The sequence below is a fragment of the Lutjanus erythropterus genome, chromosome 18 (assembly GCF_056507025.1).
Source record: "Lutjanus erythropterus isolate fLutEry1 chromosome 18, fLutEry1.hap2, whole genome shotgun sequence".
Taxonomy (NCBI): Eukaryota; Metazoa; Chordata; class Actinopteri; order Lutjaniformes; family Lutjanidae; genus Lutjanus; species Lutjanus erythropterus.
This window is the reverse complement of record NC_139334.1, coordinates 10,426,610-10,449,187: the sequence shown is the minus strand read 5'-3', so window position 1 is coordinate 10,449,187 and position 22,578 is coordinate 10,426,610. Positions and strand designations below refer to the sequence as shown.

At 40.5% G+C, this 22,578-nt stretch overlaps 1 protein-coding gene across 12 annotated transcripts in view; it reads left to right on the top strand.

Annotated features, from left to right (window-relative positions):
- Positions 1–22,578, top strand: part of esrrb (estrogen-related receptor beta) — a 75,892-nt gene that overhangs the window by 34,299 nt on the left and 19,015 nt on the right. For 8 of the 12 annotated variants that reach the window (XM_084742043.1, XM_084742042.1, XM_084742044.1 and 5 more), the window contains 3 exons: positions 6,553–6,678; positions 16,444–16,632; positions 17,068–17,229. In XM_084742043.1, the coding sequence (XP_084598169.1) occupies positions 6,553–6,678; positions 16,444–16,632; positions 17,068–17,229 (477 nt within the window). The remainder of the gene's footprint in view (positions 1–6,552; positions 6,679–16,443; positions 16,633–17,067; positions 17,230–22,578) is intronic. The other 4 variants (XM_084742049.1, XM_084742041.1, XM_084742038.1 and 1 more) reach the window with 3 other exon arrangements.

The window sequence follows — 22,578 nt, the reverse complement described above, 5'->3', positions numbered from 1 at the left end:
TAAACTGTTTTGTCACTCATACATGGCAGTTCATGCAAACAGAAAATACAGAAGAAGAGGAAGAATGAAAAGTACCTGATAACAAACATGGTGGCACTGCAGGTGTTTTAATAATGTACCTCTTGAGACAGCAGTGGTCTGTGCAGCCACCAAATACATCACAACAATTCTTTTCACAAACTAAATTGGTGACAAACATCATTTCCAATATTGTAGGACTTTTAAAGCCTCCTAGTCTTGTGATGTCGTCGTGTCTCACTTGAACTGTTGGCTACTCTGCTACACTGCCCCCCATGACGACCAGTGGAACTGCTCCAATGTTACATTTCCCAACAGCAGCAATGCAAAAATTACTTTTAAGATATGGTCAATGAGGAAACGTTTAGAAAATAAATTTTAAGTGACTGCTAACAGAAACATGTTCCACCTGTTGATAATCCTAACAAAGCGCTTTGCTGCTTTCACCTTAAGTGTTTGTGCAGAACAGAACAGTCATAATGCTGTGGAAAGACTTTTCAAATTAGCAGAGATTAAAGAGCACTACATTGTTGGGTCTATGTCTATGCCACATTTTAGATGATCACGAGTGGGTGTTCTTGACTGCAGCTTGTTTTATGGAGGAATCATATTTTGATCGGGCGCAGCCATGTTTGTGTCATGCATGCCTTTGATTATGTCGATTACCTCTTGAGTCCCAGCTCCCATTGCTACATAGCATGTGTGCTATATTCGGTTTATTCAGAGTTTAATAATGTTGATCTTGTTGTGTCCAAATTGCACCAAATTTGACACTGCACGTCCTTGGGTCCTGAGCAAGATAGATGCCAAGTTTGGAGTAGATCGGATGAACGGTTTTTGAGATAGGCAATTTCCGTTCATAGAGACAGACAGAGAGAGATTCTTTACTTTATAGTTAGATTTGAAATATTTTGACTTTGTATACAAATTTATTCACCGAGTAACTCGCTATCTTTGCTTCACTTGCTGCTCTGCCCTCCACTTCCTCAACTGATGCCCTTACCTTTTCAACAAAAGCGGATGGAAAATCCATCTTCTGTCACCTATTCATCCAGTGAAAAGCCCCTTGAACTCCTACGTTGAGATAGTTACATTAGTCAAGGCCAGGCCCAAATTAATGTCAACCTGGATCTCCATCCATCCCAGAAATACCCCGGTTCTCATTGCTCCCTAATCATCCCTCCATTCCTGCACCTCACGTGCCCCACCAATCAAAAACATAAATCTCTTATTGAACCGTGTTTTCTTCCCATTTTGAACCCAAGTGTAAAATTGCTTGAAAACCAACTGAACTCAGTGCCCCCCCTTTTATATGAAGTAATAGACCTTGACAGTAAGCCTGTAAAAGTCAGTTTAGATTTTGATGAGAAATACCTGCCATTTTACTGTAATTTACTTACAAGACCTGACTTTCCCCTCTGTGCCCTGGCATGAGTCCTGAAAAGCCATAAAATAGATTGAGACAGATACTTATCAAGAGAAGAAGGAGGGAAATCTTTTTCTTCTCCCTTCACTCTGTAATGTTATTGGTAACCATACCATAACCTCTCTGAAGACAGATAAACCCGAGCATGGCCCTCGGGTTAAAGGGGTTCCCGCCAGTATGCTTCATTTCTGAAAGTGAAACTGGATGTACTATCATCTACGATCCAGGATTTCCAGGCAGCATTTCTGAATGACATGGTTACTGTAAAACATTTAGGAAATGTGCCTTTTTTACGTCAGAGTTTGAATGTACTTTAACTAGCAATGCAAATTTAAATAAATGAAATACATTAATGTGTTTTCTTTTACCAAATTATCTTTTCACAAAGTCTGTTATATTCAGGAAGAATCACTTATTAATCCCTTGATTTCTTTATTGATGAGTTGAGAATTGACAAAAGACTGCTATAAACAACGTCATAAACATAAAGACAAGAAAGACAATAGATATAAAAAACAATAATAATTTAATCTGATATTAATAATGCGTATTCTGTCCAAAGTAGGGATGTGAATGGTTAATCATTAATCGAATAATCGCTGTTTAACATTTAACCAATTAAAAATGCATTTATTAATAACTAATCATTCATCTACAAATGACAGTAATTGGTCTCGTCTGGTGGAGCCATTTGTTGAATAAGGAAACGTAAAATGAGAAAAAAAAGTGTTTTGTATCTTATTATTTGTTAATGATTTATCGATTAATTGATTGTTAGTATTTTCAGCGATCTGAAATGCACAACATTTGCAACTCTAGGTCAAAGTAATAAGTTAAGTGCATGAATATAAAAATATCTATGATTAAATATATCTTTTTAATTTAACAATTACATTCAAAATCCAATCTAATGAAGTGCATAAATTTATGTAAAAAAAAAAAGTATATTTTACATCAGTTATACAGGGTTTGTTCTCAGGGAAAATGCCTGATTTTAGGCACTGAGCATTTTAATTTCATGTAATACTTAATTCAATAAATTGTACACATTTTGTCCTGTTCAACTTTTCAGGCTCACTGGATTTTATGTGTTAAATTTCAGTATAAGTATAAATCTTTCTATCATCATATTAACACATTTCTGACCTGCTAAAAGTGTCATTGCATCTTAAGCAGCATTTGTCTGGTCTTGCCAAATTTATAAGTATTTATAAGTGTGTGTGTGTGTGTGTGTGCGCGCAGCCTTGGAAGTTAATTGTTACAATAGTTTGACATAATGAAAACAAACATTTAACAGCTTCAGATATATAATACGATAATAATAAGATATATAATTAGATTTAACCAGTGTTTGTGTTTTAAAATATCTAAAAATCAAACTGGAAGTCAGAACAAGTTCCAGTATTATGTTTCTATGTGTTCGCAGTAGGGCTACACTTTTGTTTACGTTTGGATCACGGAGGCTGCCTTCACTATTAACATTTTTTGGATATCTTTAGTGATCATAAAGATGTGTTAGGCATGTTTTGAAGTGGGACTCACTGTATATAGACTCGTAGGCCTACTGATACACTCGCCCTCCTAAATATAAACCATAAAGAGATGAAAAATTAGTTAATCCACTCGTCTCTCTGCATTGAGCTACGAGAAGCCCCCTCTGACAGAACATCAGACGCACGGAGGGCTTGACAGGACAGGTGGGCACGGCAGTGTGCGAGCGTATGTTTGTTTTTGTTTCTGGAGTGTGTGATACCAAAGGGCTAACTCTCTCTTAGTTAGCCACCAGGTGTGGTTTGTGCACGTGTCCCCAGCACCCCTGAGAATGGGGAGGGAGGAGAGGGGGAGGAGGAGAGAAAAATACCCCTATAAACAAAGTGTCCTCAGGGACACACGGGGTCAACTGTGCTGGGTTGGGCCATGCAAGCAAAACCTGCCACGAGGCATACACATGTGGCCGTTTGCTGTGAGAATAAATTGAGAATATTTGATCAGATTCAATGAAAATCTGTATTTTTTTTTTATGAATTTAGTGCTTTACATCCCAGCAAATTGCTGATTGGTTAATGTATAATGGGAATGTAGAGCAAAAAAGACCTCCATGAATTGATTCCAGCACAGAGTGGCACTGATTGCCTCCTCCCAGCATATGGGGAAATGGATAGGATTATTATGGTCTGGTTCTGCTATGACAACAGAGAAAACAGACAGAGGAAAGACAATCAGAGCTCATCAGCCGTTTCCCTCACACCTTTATTTACCCCAATCCCGAAGAGATGAGGAGAATTAGCATAATGATTTCTAACCCAGATATAAGGAGGAATTTCTAATTATTTATAACATCTTGGGACCCTCCACTTGATCTGTCCAATAATGTTAACATAATTGCATAAGTTGTCAAAGGATGTTGGAGGGGCTAGTGGGGGAACGCCAGTGGAATATTACACAGCTTTCTGTCTCTGTACAGAAATATGGAGTGAGGGTCAGGGATGTTGGGATGCAAACATAATGTGTTTGGGTGGATTTTTGTCTGTCGGTAAAAATGCTTCTCTTGTTAAAGAGGTTTCTGTACAGTGTTTGTGTTGGGATGCACCTAAATCTGAATACTTTATTCAGGAATGCACAAACAATAGAATGGAAACCGATATTTCTATCCAAATATTGCTCATTATTTGGAAGAAATGTGTTTCATGACTACTTCACCCTAACTAAAAAGGTCACATCTACCTCAATTAATCACTGATTAAATGCAACAAGATCATTCCCTTCAAATTAAGGATATTTTTGTAAACCTGTATATCTGGTTTTTTAATATCCCCCAGTTAAACGGGATGTGGTGGTGTCCAGGACAAGTAAAATGCCAAATTGGGCTAGTAAATTTCGGAAACTCACTTGCCCAATCAGGCAAGTGGCAAAAACACAATGAATGAATTTTGATAATTAAATAACCATGTAAGTAATTTTTCACGCAATATCTTTTCTTTGTTTAAACTGAACATCTTTGGATTTAGGAGTGACAAAATGAGACATTTAAAGACATAACCTTGGACTTTGAAAAACTGGGATCGACAGTTTTCACTATTTTCTGACATTTTTTAGTCTTTGCAGCTCAAAATTAAATATAATATTTAACTTTAGTCTTTGTTGTTATTTAGTAACTGACAGATACAGATAATTCTGTTGGTTGAACAGATAAACAGATAAAAATAATAATGCCTCTGTGCGCCTCTAATGTGTGTACTGAGTCGTTTCAACAGAAACCATATTTGCTGACGTATTGTGTTTACTTACATGCATTTTAGTGGTTGAGGGAAAGATATTGAGCTAATTCTCATGATTAAATTACATTTTACTACTCAACATACTGACATAGTATAACATAAACCCGTATGACATAAATCCTAGGTTAAAAGAAAAGTTTAGAAAAATACCAATGTCAAAAGCTATAAAGCTGAAAGCCTGTTCAAAACGAGGATGATTCAAATTCCTAGGCTGAACTGACCATTATATTGAAACCCTTTATTGAAAACCCCCAAATACAGTAAAATGTAGGGAATCAGACAGAAGCGGAGGAATTGCCTCACATATCGTGCCCTTTCTTTTGCTAATGCTAGAGTAGAGCAGAGCCGGCTCTTTTATTGTGCAGCAATGAAACTCTTTTTCATTGCTCCGTCCTGGAATCAGACGCTGCAGCTGAATAATGCATAAGGCCTCTTGCCTGTACACTATGTAAATAGTCAACAATGGCAACAGTGGTAACAACAGGTTTGGGTCTGCAGGAGTATTATGTAAAGTGGTCAGGGGCAGCGTGTCTGGATCTCTAGCCTGCTATTGAGGCAGTGGCAGGCCCCTCTGAGCGCAGGGGGACACGGCCTGCGCCCGGGGCCCGGAGGGGACACGTGCAGAATTAATGAGGCCAATTTAGTGTTGGACCAGGGTGGCGTCTACTGATGGGTCCTCAAGGACCATTGTAGCTTTACCTCCACCGGCCCCCACCCCCACCCTTTACCTCTTACCCCGGCTTCTCCTCTAGCCGTGGCCCTCAGTGCTGGAAGGTTCTGAACTCACTGGAGAACACCAGAAACACCTGCACACCTCAGAAATGGATTCTATAGGAATTCATGTGATTAGTGCCCATGCCTGGTTGGTGAAAGATGATTTATTATAGAACGTCTGATAGCACAAAGAGTGCTAATCTGTTGAGTATTTGGTCCACAAAATGTTAGAAAATTGTGAATAATGTTGGTGATTGTCTGCAAATGTGTGATTTTCAAAAGTTGCAAAGAAACCACAAAACTGAGAAACTGAAAACCAGACGTTTTTTTTTTGTTTTTTTTTTACAGTTGTTCTCATTATCTGTTATTAAAATACTAAGTAATTGTGCACCAGCAAACAAACCTGATAAATCAAAACTCACATAAGTAGTAGAAGGAAGTAACTTGGTAAAAACAAAACATAAACAGGTATTAAATTTTTGTGCAAATATTTAGTGCAAGAATCGTGCGTCAACATAAAATTGAATGGAATACTTTGGCCCAACTGTCCCATTGTCACTGATAACTGATGCAGCTATTTGGGTCAGCTTTTTGGAACTTGGGTTGGGCAATATATTAAAATTTTCTAACCAGTCAGTATCAGCCTATCACTGATGATTGCCAATATTTTTGCACAGGTGTGTGTTACCAAACTAAGATGAACGTGTCTTGCTAACATTGTAAAACTCAGACTTGACAGAAAAACAAAAAACAAAAAAGCTTGTTTGCCTTTCTACCGTTCCAACACTCACACATTCTGGTTGTACCCACTCGTCCTCCAGCTCAGTGGGTGTGTACTGTGCCACTAAATGACATTTTGTCACTGAGCAGCTGCTCTCACGCCGCAGACCATTAAATTAGCAAATAAAATGACAAAAATCTCCCCAAAAACCCAATTGCCAATGGACTCAGCCAATTGTCATTAACCAATATATTTGTCCAGTCACCCAACCCAATTTGGAACTGATATCAATATTTGAATATTTCCACAAACATGTTGTTTTAAATTATATTATCTGGCCTTAATTGGCTGTGGTTTTGTTGTTGATAACCTGGCCTTCTTCTTTTTCTCCTCAGGTAACATAGAATACAGCTGTCCTGCCACAAATGAGTGTGAGATCACAAAACGAAGACGCAAATCATGTCAGGCTTGTCGCTTCATGAAATGCCTCAAAGTGGGGATGCTCAAAGAAGGTAAGAAGAGTAAGAACATTTTTTATTATTCTTGCATCCACAGATACACATACTGTACGTATTTTGGTTCATAACTTTTATACAACATTCATGCAGATACAAAAAGCACCATTGATCTGATACGGGAGCTGGAAGTGGAATAACACGCTTGTTTGCATGATAGTTGTTTCGTTAAGTCCCAGACTGCTTCAGCAATGAGTCTCACAGTATTTTTCATCTTGCAGCCCAGGGTGAGAGATGCATACAGTACAAGTGGTTGGCCTAGACAACAGTTCCCAGCCCCCCTGTCCTCCCCCTCGCCACACAGCAGTAAATAATGTGCAGTTGAGCTGGGGACAGAAATATGCTGAATAGGTTGATCCTGCCGTCTGAGTAATAGAAATGTAACAGTATTCCGCCTGGAAAGGCTCTGGCCGGGTCCCTGAGCACACACTCGGCACAGTCTCAGCTCTCCCTGGCATATTGATCCACTAAATGTTTTCCGAACATCTCAGCTCTCTTCCTGTGGATGGTTTTTTAAAGTCACGCCAGCAGGGAATTCAGTGACAATTAAACATGCTTCCGATGGATTTGTCTGGCCCGGGTTTCTCTCCCTGCCTCCCCCTCCTTCTCTCTCCTATCGCCACTGACTGAGCCCCCTGAGACCCCGAGATTTGGCTGCTCGTCTGGGGGAGACACCTGTCCCTTCTCTCTTACCCCACTGCATTACTGGGTGCGTTCTCACCTGCCTCTCTCTTACTCACTTGTTGGTTGCTCCAAAAAGGGCCAGACAAAATGAATAATGAAAGATATGTGGCTTGGGGGTGAAGTGGCGGTGTTATATTTATTCAAGCCTCCTCTGAGAGTAGCTCACTGACTCAGTAAGGAAATGTGTTTCCCTCAAGTGCTGATGAGTATGGGTCAGGAAGCACTTATGTTGTGTAAAGTATGATTGTCCTTTATGGTTATATAGTGGTAGAAATGCTAGGGATGTTCCTGGTGGCTAATTTCCCTGTCAGTTAAATCACTACTGGACAACACTCAGAAAACAATCAAAATCAAGCACAATTTATTAATTGCTGAGGTTAAACATTGTCTCATAAAATATTGCCTGTATAAAAACAAATTCGAAGCTGTAAATCACATTCTCCAACAAATAAATCATATTGTAAATGCAGATGAAATGTGTGACACTGTGCATTATGAACACATTACTGGTTCTACAAAATGTGTCAACAACTCACTAAATTTTTTCTTACCACTGTGACAAAGCAACATATTCCTATGGGATGGCAGTTTGTCTCCCCTGTCTTAATAACTTTATTGAAGTATACTGTCATAAGCACAGCATAGCTCCTTTTAGGAGGGCAGTGTAGAAGTTTGTGTGGCATGCAAGTGAAGGAGAGTGAGTGAGCCACTGCTGCTAAAAGTAAGTAGTCAGTTTGGCTGTAAATGTACAGTACAGGTTACAGTGTTTGTTAATAAATGCTGCAGCCTCACTTATTTAGCCTTGAAGTAAGCTGAGCAGGAAAGGCTAACATTGAGCTAATGTTAACACTAATGTTTTACCTTTACAATGTCGTATCCTTTTCAGAAGCTTTGTAATCCAGCCTTGAACTGCAGCGTCTTTTTTGGAGACATGGTAAAATAGATCCATAATGATAAAACCAGCACTCAGTGTCAGGCTGTGTTGGTGACTTATGTGTTATAGCACTGATCCTTTGGTGTATAAATAGATCAATTCGCTGATCTCAACATGAGATTGACCTTTCAAAATAAAATCTGTGTTGATGATGGTAATGACCTGTAGTAGGTGTATCATCACAACCCAACAAGCCTTGTTTTCATTTTCTAGATCAAAATACTGCCAAACCACACCGGTTTTACGAAATCTTATATGTTCCATTTTCCACCCTGCTGGTTTACATCCAGACATCAAGGAGATGGGGGGAACTGCCACCTGTGGGCAGCTGTGTAACTTCTTAGAGGGAATAGTTAACCAGTGTTGTACTTAAATAAAACATTAATGAATAGATCGACCGACTAGAATTTCTGGTGCCAACTCACAATGGTTGTGATATTCAATCATTCAGTCGACTAATCGCACGCATCCCTAATAAATACTCTGCGATAGAAGCTCTGATAAATTAAATTCTGTAAAAACTTAGACTTCTGGTTCTCCATCAACCTCTGTGCAGTGTACATATATGTATGTATATGACACCGTTATTCCTCCTATTATTCATTGGCAAGTGGAATTTATGGATGCGTATATATCCAGTCGCCACCTGAAGCCGAAGTCACAGCCCGTATGGATCTCCACACAGTAACAGAATCCCCCGGACTGCATGCAGCCAGATAAAGCCTCAGTGCCAGAAAGACAGAGTAATCGCATTACTATCTGATGAAAAATTTATGCCAATATATCATCTTGGAGAATAAGAGACTACAAAAATATGTAGCCGTGGCTATAAATGAATGACCAGTGTCAGGTCAGGAGTAAAAAGAGTGTAAAACTCAAATATGCAGACTTCGGCTAAGCCTGAGGTTCTTTAATGCATACTTCTGTGTATTCAGCACATTCCCAGAATAAGAATGACCCTCCTCTTTTACACAGCGGCTGTCATCACCACACTGCGACTATTGTCACAGACTTATTGAAGTCTTGCTCAGGTGTTGTCACAGATCTCTCTCAAATAACTGATTTCTGTCACAATAAAGACACGTTTGTCATGATTAACGGAGAGATGAGAGGTGCATTTTTGCGTAAGCTCAGCCTTTGAGGCCCGGCACTTTAAAGTGTCACCAAGACGAAATGGAAAGAGAGACACATGGTCTGTGTGTCCACTGTAAGCTCCATGAAGCCATCGGCTCAACGCCATGCTCAGGCCCCGGGTGTGGAGATGGCCACTGCTCATGTGACTGAGGTTGCCACTTACTTTCATTACTGCAGAAAGGTCACATTGTGTCTCAATGGAAAATCTCCTAATTATAACTTTACAGCTCCTACGAAGTACAGTGCTGCCCCCCAATGAAACACAAGATTAAATCTATCACTGTCTAAGAAAGAATAACAATATTAGACATCTACTGAGGAATTTAAGGTTCGATATTTATACTCTTAGTAGTAGGATATCTACTGAGCAAGCACAAAAGCTACAATCAGAGCATTCATATCTCAAGTGTGGTCAGAGGCATGAGGAAAATGGTCTTTGAAGATCAGCAGTCTGATTACAGCAGACCTGGCTAAACCCTGTGTTGAGTCGCTGTACTTTCCCTCGACTGTATAAAGGAGGAAGTGATCAATAGAAGAATCAAATGTCAGGGGCAACAGGTTTTTCCTCTGATCAATGGAAACGGATCAGAGCTTAGAGCAGGAGAGAAGACAAGATACTATTGAGAGATTATATTGACATCATTCATTGGCACAGACTTCCTCTCTCTATCACTGACACACACATTCTTCCACATACACACCGGAGCAGGAAAAAAATATATATTTATGTGAAGTTCCTCAAGCTTTTTGTCACATTGTCCTCACGTTGTAACTCTTTGTGATGGTCATGGACAATTGTCAAACAAAGGAGGAGCAAAGTGTGTCTGCACTGATATACAATACACCTCTCATTGTTCAGCAGACTGGCATTCAAAGAACAACCACATCCCACAATAGCCCCATCATTGTCACATACAGAACATACACACAAACCACACTCACATGTATAGTGCCTGAAATACTAGACATGTAAAGGTCCACGTGTGTTGCAGGCCATCATACCAGTAAGACAAACACGCTCTGTTTCCAAGATGTAGCAATGGCAGTAGTAATAAAGAAGCTTTTATTTAGGCAAACCTCACTTAAAATGCTTTTACAATACTGAAATTTAGATCAACCTTAAGTTAACTTTTAAGGACCAGTGTATGAAATTCAGCTTGCAGATTGCACCTCGCCTCACCGTTCCCTTCCAAGCGTGTAGGAGAAACTACAGTGGCTGTGGTACTTGTTAAAAAAATGCAAAAGGCCATAACTAGAGCCAGTGTTTGGTTGATGGAGATGTAATGCTAATTGTTTAAGCACCTGTAATGTGTACATGCATGCCGATGTACAATACTTAAATTGCGGCTCATTTCAGGCTATTTCACCACTGTTCCTACAGTGAGAAGTTAACATACATCAGTGAACTATAACTGACCACACGATCAAATGATAAACTGACTGTATGAATTGTTTCTTCACATTTCGTATATTATGCGGCGGTCAGACCACATGAGCTCTCTCTCTGCTGTGACTGCGAGTTTGTATCACACTTTTCTCATCTCACTCGCTTTAGTGATGGAAGAGCAGATCATGCAAACTGAATATTCTTTTTCCTCACTTGAAGAAAAAAGTGGTGGAGCGATTCTTAGGTAACAAAAACACAACAGTTCTTATTTTCAGCTACATACTTTTCAATATTATATTCAATTTCTGTCTTATTCTGCCAATAAATCTCCGTAGATTTTACACACTGGACTTTTAAGTATTGTTTGGTCTTTTCAATTAGCAGTACTAGCAGGGATGTCACCTCACAAGGGATGTTGTAGCTAACCTGTAAATGGAGTATGTGACGGGGGGTGTCAGTATGGCAGCTCCTGGGGTCAACAGATGGGGAGGGGGCAATGCGTGACAATTTTTCCGCTACCCTCGCTCATCACCACTCGTGATTAAAAATGCTGCAACACACTTACAAGTATGCAAAGCTGGCAACGGGGGCCCTTTGAAATAGTGCTGACGGCAGTTTAGCGGGGCGGCTTCCTTGAAAGGCAAGGTCCGCCATGCCTTGCCATGTGGCCTTCTGATTTTCCCAGCTAAAATAGGGTCTGCCTAAGCCCCCCTTGGCATTGCCAACCATCCCAGACATCCTGACACTTTCCCCCAGAGAGAGACACCCAGAACAGGTGAGAGACTCAAAATAAGGGCCCCTACCACGGCCGGCCACACAAAGTGAGTGAAGACAGGCCCTTTTGTAGGAGTGTGCTCTGAAGGGGATTATTATTGTTTTTGGAGAGAAAGAAGAGCCCTAGGTCAGCTGGCCCCAGCCCCCACCCCGAGGCCTGTGCTAATCCGTGCACAAATGCCAGCCGCCTTGGCCAAAAGCCCTCTCCCCCTGCACCCTGCTTTGAAGAGATGATACCCGAGCTCACCCACTGCTACCCTCGCTGCACTGTGTAGTGGCCCATAAAACAGCGAGATGACTTTGGATGAGGTGGTGCTCAACTCTCTTCACACATTTATAACGCACCTACTGTTTACTTTGGAGGCAGCACAACAGAGCGATCAGAGTCCGACCACTTAAAGCTTCGGGTGCCACCAAAGGGACATATGAACCTCACAAAGGTCCCCATAAAGTCCTGGCCACAGTACTCAACAGCATGAGTGAATGAATCCATCTAGCTGCTCTTAATCACTCTCTCTTCCTCTCTGCTTGCCTGTATCTGGCCCTGTTGGACAGTAAAATGAGACAGGTTAGTGCCAAGCTTTAATTCCTGTCAGCATCTGTTAATTATGGCCAGGACTGTTCTAATTAAAAGAGGCACCCATCTACCTTCATTGCTGGCTTTACACTGGCTGACATAACCACATGACTCAACCGGCAGAGAGGATCACGGAGAGCAGCGGAGACGCAGCCACCTGGCAGCGGCCGTGCTCATTGGGAGCGCCGGAAGAAACCGTAGAAAGGGATGACATCACATTTGACAATGAGAGGAATTTTCCATCTCGACAGTAGCGACGGCGTCATCTCAGCTGAACTGGAAGAAAGTTTTGAAGCACTTAAACGCGAGCAGCAGACTATTCTCAAAATGCCTTAACAGAAAAAAAATCTTTCTTTATATGTTACACATCAAAATGAAACTGTCATGGTGTGTGTGTGTGTGTGTGTGTCTTTAAAGTACAGGTAGTTGCCATCAGATGATTCCCTGGTGCTTGCTGGGAAGGATGAGGCTCTGTTGGGAATTGGGGGTAATTAGGTTAGTGGGTTGTCAGTGTCAGGAAATTGAAAGACAATCCTAATCAGATTTGTGTTTCTAGGGAATCAAATCATTTATATAAGTAGAAGAAATCTCTATTCTACTGTTACATGATGATACAGTTTACTGGACCCTCCTCATGCATTGGCCATGATGGAGACAATCTCTGGCTTTTAGTGTTTATTTTGACAGCAGATTTTCATAGTCTTTTGCATGAAATGCTATTTAGTTTTAGTGATATTTTAGTCATCTGAATTATCTTAGTTTTATGTAGTTTTACTTGTCTGAATAGATTTTAATCAGCTGAACTACTGTGGATTTAATCAACTAATCCCCCAGTATATGTATAACATTTAAGATACTACATTTCTTCAAACTTAAAAAAAAAAAAAATTCCCCTATGCGATTTGAGCCTGTTTGTGGCCCAGTGTGTGAGCTGGATGACTCGAGCTTTGGTTTGATCAGGCTCTTGAACAGTTGAAGCAGAGCCACAAGTCGATTCCCCAAGGAAAACAGAGCATCTGAGTATGCCACGGTGACACAACACATCATGTGGAGGGAAACTATCAACAGTAAAACACAGATAGCTTACCTCCAATTCTCTGCAAAATTGACAAGCCAAACTGTCCAAGTCTTCCTAGGTTGAGTCCATATATGCCAGCGCTTCTTTTTTCTTTAGAAGTTTGGGCACACAGGATGGCACAGATGATTAAGGAAGCATGCGTTTGCCTTGTCATTTTATTTTCTATTTTACATGTACAGTGTGAGAACTCAGGTGGTGGTATGGCAGTTGAAGCGTACAGATCATGAGAATTTGTTCCTTAGGAGTTGGAACTGAACAACATTTTTAAAGTTGTACAGTATCTGCCCAGCATGTCAGTTAATTTACTATCTAAGATGAACAACTCTGGGTGATTCACTCCTCTAATCAGTACAAAACTGCAGTGGATTATTTTAGCTTGTATTTCATTTCAACCTAAGTGAAACCACACCAACTTGGGTTAGCTGATAAAGTAATGCTATTGTGAAAAACAAAAACACAATGTATTTTAACTTTTGCACGAATGTCTGGATGACTCATCTGCAAATATCCCTTCAAGCTTGTTTTGTTTTTACTGGTGATTATCACTCCACACTGTTTACGAATGGTCTTGTTTCTCTTACATTGTGGAATTTTTCCATATGCCTGTTTCTGTTCCTCCAAAATGCTGACATTTCTGAACAGTACATGCAGCAAGTGCATTTCTCATTTACTTCCCAGATAGATCAGTACAACACAACTGCTTGTATCTAACATCCTTACAACACCAGCTCTGATTGGATCCCTTCCCAACTTGTCCCACACTAACATGTCTATCTAATTTTTATATGTTGACAAAAGTATCAATAGACATGTGTTTTTTGCCATCATAAATTAATAATAATAATAAAAAAGAACTATGACAAAAATGAAATTAACCCTTATGGTTGTGTTACATAAATGGTGAAAATCAAAAAGTTATTTTGCATAAATCCACTGTTGAATCCCTCTTTGGTAAATGAAGGCCACTGCCTCCGTCTTACATCATCTGATTTTGCCTCCCCCTCCCCGCTCACCGAGCGACCTCCAATCACCGTGCATGGGACACATCCAAACTCATCCCCTCCAAGAGCACTCGCTGATGGGCAAATTGTATTAGGCTCATTTGCAGTGGCCACACAATGCCCGGGTTTGACACCGTCCTCCCTGTTATAAAGTGATGAAATCATCAAGGAAGTGCTCTGGCTGCAGGTGCTGTTCGCTCAGAGGACGTGGCGGGCGGCTGACAAATTAACTCCTCCTCCACTGCAAGCATTTCATTGAGCCTTTTCTCATCTGCCCTTTAGTATTAAATTTGTTTTGGGGGGGTACATTATGCATACAAGGTAAATTGAAGGGATTTTCCCTCTTGACAGGATTAAGATATCAGGAATATTTAGGCTGTAGTGACATGCAGGGCCAAATATAGGGGAGCAGGATATAAATGTTTAGCATACAGTAGCATTAAATAAGCAAATACCTGCCCAGTGGTATCAAATAAATAGAACAGCGTAGATGAAATATTTTAACTATGTTGAAAATTAATAGAATAGAAAAGACATCCAAATGGAAACATTCTTATCAAATAATGAGATAATAAATAACTTATGTTATGATGAGGCTGGCTTGACATTTACAGTATCAGTGTGCAACCTGGCCCCCTAGCTGTGGCTGGGGGTGATAAGGCCTCAGTGCTACTCCAGTGAAAGAGGGGTGAAATAAGGGTCTTTTTATGAGGAAGCAATACCTAGTTATCTATCTGCAGTATGACAGCCGATGTTTTGTACAGTGTGTGTGGGACTGTGTTGTCGCTTGTAGGCTGGTTAAGTTTCTTTTTCTGGATACTGAGGAGCACACACACAAACACACCTGAGCTGGCATACACACACATAAGCAAGCAAGCAAAGAGGCATGTAGCTGGCAGCTAATTAGTATGCAGTCTGCCTCACCCCAAAAGCTAAATAATTAGAGGGCCAGTCTGTGAGATCATTGACCCTGCGTTAAATATTCATATGTTTAGACCTGCTCTGGGCTCAGCTGTGTCACAGTAGACCAGCCAGGCATGGACCACATATGGGAAGGCAGCCGTGCCTCTGACACATCCGCGTGTGCACACACACGCACGCACGCGCACACACTTATGCCATTCTGCAGTCCTTTTACAATACACTCACACTACTGCTTTTACACCTGATCTAATGCAGAATGTGTTATTTCTGATCATCATCCCACATTTTTGTTGTAGTAGTCTTAGGGCTGGGCGAAGTGGCGTGTGAATAATATCTTGATATTTTTCGGATATTCCGCAATTTATGATAGAAATATTGATGTATATTTCTCCAAAATAATATACTGTAAATTCTCGAAGTAGTTATTAGCACTATGTTTATTTACTCTACATTGTCAGTATTCACTGTGCAATATTCATATTTCTGTTGTGCAATGGTATAAAATGAACTGCTGAGCCTGTTTCTTGTTTATATTGTATATATGCTCCCTTATTATATTGTGTTATTTTTCATATTTCCTCCTGTTAATATTGCTTGTTTACTTATGTATTATTTATTGTTTTTAATTGCTGTTTATTTCTATTTTGCTATCCTCTTTGCTGCTATGACACTGCAGATTTCCCCATTGTGGGACTAAGAAAGGATTATCATAGTTTATCTTATCTCAACTAGCACAGCCTAACATATACAGCAGTAAAATGCAGCACACACATTAATACAGCAGTATTATTAATCCAAAAACATACTATACAAAAGTATGACAGGGACCATTTTACTGCACAGTGTGTTCTTTAAGTCAATTTTGTTGAATTGGTGCTTTCACAAATTAACAACACAATGATATTTTTGATAAATAATAATCAGTAATGTGGACAGAATGACTAAGTGGTTAAAGGAAAATAAGAAAACAGAAGAGTCAGAAAATTACGTCACTTTACTGCACTGCAGCCTGTCAAACCAGGAAAAGGCAACACTTATTCCATATGAGGATATAATAATATACAAAATCTAAGACAGTATCTAGTCTCATATCACAATACTGATATCAATACATTGCCCAGCCTTAAGTAGTCTAATAGGTGGAATATTTCTTTTGTGTAACGTTGCACTTTTATTGCTGTTTTAAGTTAATTTTCATGTATTTGATATCCCTTAAAATCTAGTCAGGAAAAAAAAGACACTCTTCATCTCATGTCCCTCCTGTCGTTTCTAATCCAGGGGTTCGTCTGGACCGCGTGCGAGGAGGCAGACAGAAGTACAAGCGGAGGTTGGACTCGGAAAACAACCCCTACCTGGGCTTGACGCTCCCCCCTCCCACCAAAAAGCCTCGTGAGTACTGCTCCGTCACTAACCCATTGTATCCCTCCTCCGCCGCCGCCCTTCCTCCTCTGCCAGGCCAGCACGCAGGTAAAACTAGTAAAACTGTCTCGCCCCATGTTTGGACATTTGAGAGTTCATTGGTCAGAAATGTGGGCCGGGTATTGTTCCGGTCAGAGCTGAAATGTGATATGAGCAGATGACCGATATTAAACAACGACAGAGTGCTCGAGGACACTCACATTCTCACACATACATTTTGTCCCACTCGCATGCATTCTGTAGGGATAAGAGCTTTCAGTGGCTTCATTTCACTCGTACACATTCAAGCCTCCATCCATTAGTTTGCATAATGAGAAGGAGAAAGAAGCCATGAAAGCGAGGCCACCGTTCTACTGTGTGCAACAATTTCACCAATGTTTATCAGTGCGGTGCATCTTTGTGCCTCGCTGAGCTTTGCAGTGAAATGACCTCTGACCTCTGCTTTGCTTTGACACCCCCTCCTCCTTCCTCCTCTATCCTCAGTCACAAAGATAGTGTCTCACCTGTTGGTGGCGGAGCCAGAGAAGATCTATGCCATGCCTGACCCCACCATGCCGGAGAGCGACATCAAGGCTCTGACCACGCTGTGCGACCTGGCTGACCGCGAGCTGGTGGTCATCATCGGCTGGGCCAAACACATCCCAGGTATGAAACAAATTATTTCTGCCTGCTCTGGTCTTTTTTAACCTGGCTGCTCTCATGCTGTCACAGTACACTCTTGGAATGAGGGTTCCAAAAGGGTTCTATCTGAAGGTTCTACCCACAACCATTTGCTTCTAAAGAACCCTTTTTTGAATAATGGATTTGTCAAGGAGTCTTTGTAAAACTAATCGTTCTATTAAGGACTGTTTTTTTGAAGAAAGAGTTCTTCAGAGATTGTTGAAATCATCAGGTGTTCTTTCTATCCTAATATAAAATTCTCACTAGAACCCCCAGGGGGTGTTCAAGACAAAACCCTTGGAATATAAAAGGGTTCTCACTAGAACCCCTTGGTAGCTTCTGGTTAAAACGTTTAGAATATGAAAAAGGTTCTCAGTAGAACTCCCTGGGCGGTCTCTAGATAAAACCCTTGGAATATAACAGGGTTTTCAGTAGAATCGCTTGGGTAGTTTCTAGATAAAACATTTGGAATACAGAGGGGTTCTCAGTATAACACCCCTGGGTGGGTTCCAGAAAAAACACTTCCAAGTAGAACCCCTGGGTGGGTTCTTGTTGGCATCCTAGTTAGAAAGGTTCTGGATCGAATCCCGAGAGAGAGTTATCAGTGGAACCATCACACCATAGGAGGGTTCTCTGTAGAGTCTCTGGATGAAACCTTTCACAGATGGTTCTATGTATAGCCCTTTTTGGGTTCTAGGTAGAGCTATGAAAGGGTTCCAGTTGGAACCTGTATAAAAGGTTCCACCCAGAACCAAAAAGGGTTCTCCTTCAGCATTTTTGTTTCTAAGAGTGTACCTGAATTTTAAACCTTGATACTAGTATAAAAAACGATACTCGACACCTCTTTCAATACCACAGGATAAAAAAAAAGTTCTCAGATACACAAAACAGGATGATTTTTATCTTTTTTTTTTAAAAATTAAGATCTTGCATATATTGATCACTGTTTTTTTCTGCTGTAGGCAGGACAATAAGGACTGAACTGAGCTGAGCTCTTGAATGAGGATCTTTTCTATAGCTTTGGCCTTTTACTGTCCAGTGCTGGTATTGTATAGTGTTCAATACCACATGTTTAATGTGCTATTGAAAAAGTATTGCAATATTGATACTTTTGACAACCTTAGTTATCTCTGTCTTATAAAATTGGATTTATTTTTCCTTGTCTCTCTCTGTCTCTGTATGAACTTGCATGCACACAAACGTAGATAATTAATGACAGTAGCTCATACAGCCTCGGGGTGTGTGGAGGATGGAGCGGGTGCAAAATGGACAGAGCTGTGCAAGAAACAAATCAATAGAGTGCATCTAAAACCCACTGCACTGAAAGGAGAGGGGGACACGGACCCGGTGCCAATGTATGTTGTAATCACCAGGGAGATTTAGAGCAAAGTTGGGGCCCTGCCCAATCAAACAAGGCATCATATCACACAGACACACACACGTGTGCACACACAAACGCACACAAGCTCAAGCACACATACATTAAATTATTGATGGGCATAATCATGTTTCTTCCTTGCCCCATAGGCATTCTGATAGACGAGGTGTTAGGTTATAAGAGGCTGTTGAATTAAGGATACAGCACCTCACGTCAGCAGAGATTTTGCTTCCTTCAAGAGTTTTCCTCTGATTTTGACAGAGAACACATTGTTTAGCTGCTCCTTTTTTTGCAACTGAGGCAGATTCTCCTTGATCTTGAGCTTGACCCCCATAACTCTATAACATTACAGTGCTGTAGGTATGGAAGGGGGTAACAAACTAAATGAATGTGTCCCTCAGCGGCACCTCCATAACCTCTTCTTCTCATCAGCATAACTTGGACAGGCACGGAGCTGTCAGCATGCAGGAAATGTGCGACATCACTACAGCACTGACGCACACACACCCTCTCTCTCTCTCTCTCTCTCTCTCTCTCTCTCTCTCTCTCTCTCTCTGTCTCTCTCTCTGTCTCTCTCTCCCTCCCTCTCTCTCTCTCTCTCTCTCTCTCTCTGTCTCTCTCTCTGTCTCTCTCTCCCTCCCTCTCTCTCTCTCTCTCTCTCTCTCTCTCTCTCTCTCTCTCTCTCTCCTCTCTCACACACATACACACACACTCAAAGACTTCTTCTGTGCACACAAAAGGTTTATTTCTCTCAAAGTTTATTAACAGTTTTTTGCTTTGCCAAAATAATCCACCCACCTGACAGATGTAGCATATAAACAGCATGATTATGACACATTTGTGTCTTGAACTGGTCACAATTACAGGTCACTCCAAAATGTGCCATTTTATCTTGAAAAAAATAGACATTTATTAGACATGGGGTATTTCCACATAGGGCTACATAGGGATACCACTTTTTCCTCAAGAAGGCAAAGTCATGACCCATTCTACCTCAGACTGGCTGGTATGTATTGCCTTTGTTGGTCAAATTGGTCAGTTTTAGGCATGAGGAGTGTCCGGTTAAGGTTAGATATTTTTGTTTGGTCTATTAAAAGCCAGAAAATGGCTAAAATTCTCAATCTTGACTTTGCCCTCCTGGGGGGAAAATGGTATCTGTAGCTCTATGTGAAATAGTCATAGCTCAGTTCCTAAAAAATGTCTTTTTTCAAGGTAAAACTGCACATGGGACACCTTCTATTGTGACCAGTCCAAGGCACACACCTGTGTCATAATCATGCTGTCCATCCACCTGTCGAGTGGATTAATTATCTTGGCAAAAGATAAGTGCTTACTAAAATGAATTTTAACATTTTTTTTTAACAAAATTAGAGAGAAATAAATCTTTTGTTTGCACTGAAGAAGACTTTGATCATTTAATTTAACTAATGAAATATAGGAGCAAAAACAAAAGTGCTGCATTTATATTTTTGCTCAGTGTGTGCTTTGCATCCTATCAGTTGATTCAGAAGATATATTTCAGTCCTATTTCATTGATTGTAAAGCTAAATTTATTGTCAGTAAAGTGAAGTGGACTCTACCTGACCTCGGCCAGGTGCATTTTGTACTGAAAAGGTATTAGAGTACTTCTCAGAAGGAGGGGTATTAATCAGGTACAGATCTGATAGTAAGGAGATTAGAGATGGATATGCTCTCAGCCCCTGGCCTCAGCCCCGGCCCCTTACGCGTCTAAACTGTTTGGATCACTCGCCATGGGCCCTGCATGGTCAGCACACTGAGAGTTTAACAGGGAGCTTAGTCAGGACTGGATCACAACTGACCCGATAACACACTCTCATCGTTGTGACCCAAAAATTACACCGACGTCACAGACGTACCCAAAAACGACAATACTCCTGCACTGGCTGCTGAGTGTAGGCTGTGCAGACACGGAGGCATCGCTCATTAAGACACACATACATACAGATACAGTAAAAAGAGTGTGTGTTGTCTTTTTTATTGTTTACTGTGGCAAAAATACAGAATGTTTCAGGTTATCAGGAATGTTACAGGTCATCTGATGCCAGTGAGTAACCGGAAGCAGGTGTTCTTAATCCAGCAATCCACTCTTGGATTTGGGTCTTTTCTCAATGAATCATACTCCTCACACACCCTTTAATAAACACTCATCATTAAAGGTTTTAACCTGGGTTGCATCATCATTTTAATATGTGTACACTCCAACTGGGATTTTGTGTGTCATAGTGTTGAAGCCCTCTTAATCAGATTATACTAACACGTATTGTACAGTGGATAGATTCATAATGTTAATGGGATTTGCCCCATCAGATTGCGGCAAAGGACTTGTCATCCCAAATGCGTCAATAATGATCATTTAACCCAAAACCTGAGGCACTAAGCCTGAGAGTCTGTTCCACCCATGAGTGAGTACCTGGAACTGAGCGGCTGCGCCAAACAATGTGCTGCACCTACGAGACAGTGGACTTTAAGTAGATTATTCTGATCTGCGTCTGTGTAAATAAATGCACACAATCACGCTTGTGCTTTTATTTTATACCTGGTTTATTTTTTGAACTTGTATTGTAAAAGCACATATAGAGCTGCAAAGATTAGTCATTTATTCATTTAGCTGAGTTGCCATTCATATTCTTCAAGCACAAATGTCAAACATTTCCTGGTTCCAGCTTCTTAAATGTGACGATTTGCTGCTTTTCTTTGTCATTTATGATAAATGAAGAGTCATTGGGTTTTAGACTGTTGGTTGGACAAAAGAAGCAGTTTGAAGGTGTCACTTTGGGCTCTGGGAAATTATGATGAGCGGTTTTTTTTTTGTTGTTGACAATTTATAGACTAGGGCTGCAACTAACAAATATTTTTTATTATTGATTCATCTGTTCATCTTTTTCTTGATTAATCGATTAGTTCAGAAAACGTCAGAAACTGGTGATCAGTGTTTCCCAAAACCCAAATGACGTCCTTAGATGTTTTGTTTTTCCCACAAGACAAAGACATTCAGTTAACTGAATGAAATTGACATTAGAGAAGCTGAAAACAGAGAATTTGGAGATTTTTAATAAAAATAGACTCAAAATCAATTCATCGATTATCAAAATAGTCTATTAATATCCAATTAAATGTTGCAGCTCTATGATTTAACAATTAATCAATTATTTGTGAGAATTATCTGTAGATTAATCAACAATGAGAACAGTCATTATTGCAGCCCTAATCACACATATTCTTGTTAGATTAAAAAGACAATTTGACGGGATAAAGACTTCCACTTCGGCTGAGTGCTGCTTCGTCTGTGTCTGTCCCTCTGGTGGTGTCTGTATTAGGACAGTGGGTGTCCTCTGGCCATGAAATGGCTGCATAATTGAGTTGTACATGGCTGAACCTGATCAGAGACGGTTCACTGGTTGAGCGAGACTCCATGCACTAACACTCCATGCAACAACGGTACCCCAGGGCAGCCTACCATGCTCGTCTCCTACAATATTTCTCCTTCCATCCGCTCCGGGACAAGAAAGGAACAGGAGGGAGGAAAAAAACTGCTGATTGCATTCTGATAGATTTTTGCAGCCTTAGGCAATGGAATTAAAAAGATTAACAGTTCATTATGAAGTAGACCACATTGATTAGGCCATTGACAGATGGGCCAATAACTAAAGTCCAAATGTAACAATTTAAATGTCACGAAAATTGGCACTTACCTTCTCCCAATTGATTTTTAATTTCCCCTATTCTCAGCTAACATTTGAAAACGTGTTTCAAAAGTGGCATAATGTGGAGTGGAGTGGCCCTATTGAGTTTTAATTGGAGGGCGATTGGAGGATATCAAAGCTCTATCATTAGTGGAGATGGTATCTTTGCCTTACAGAGTCCAGTGTCGACTTTGTCATAACATGAAAGGTCAGATTGCATATATGAAGTGAAGCTCTTTTTATGTTTTTTCG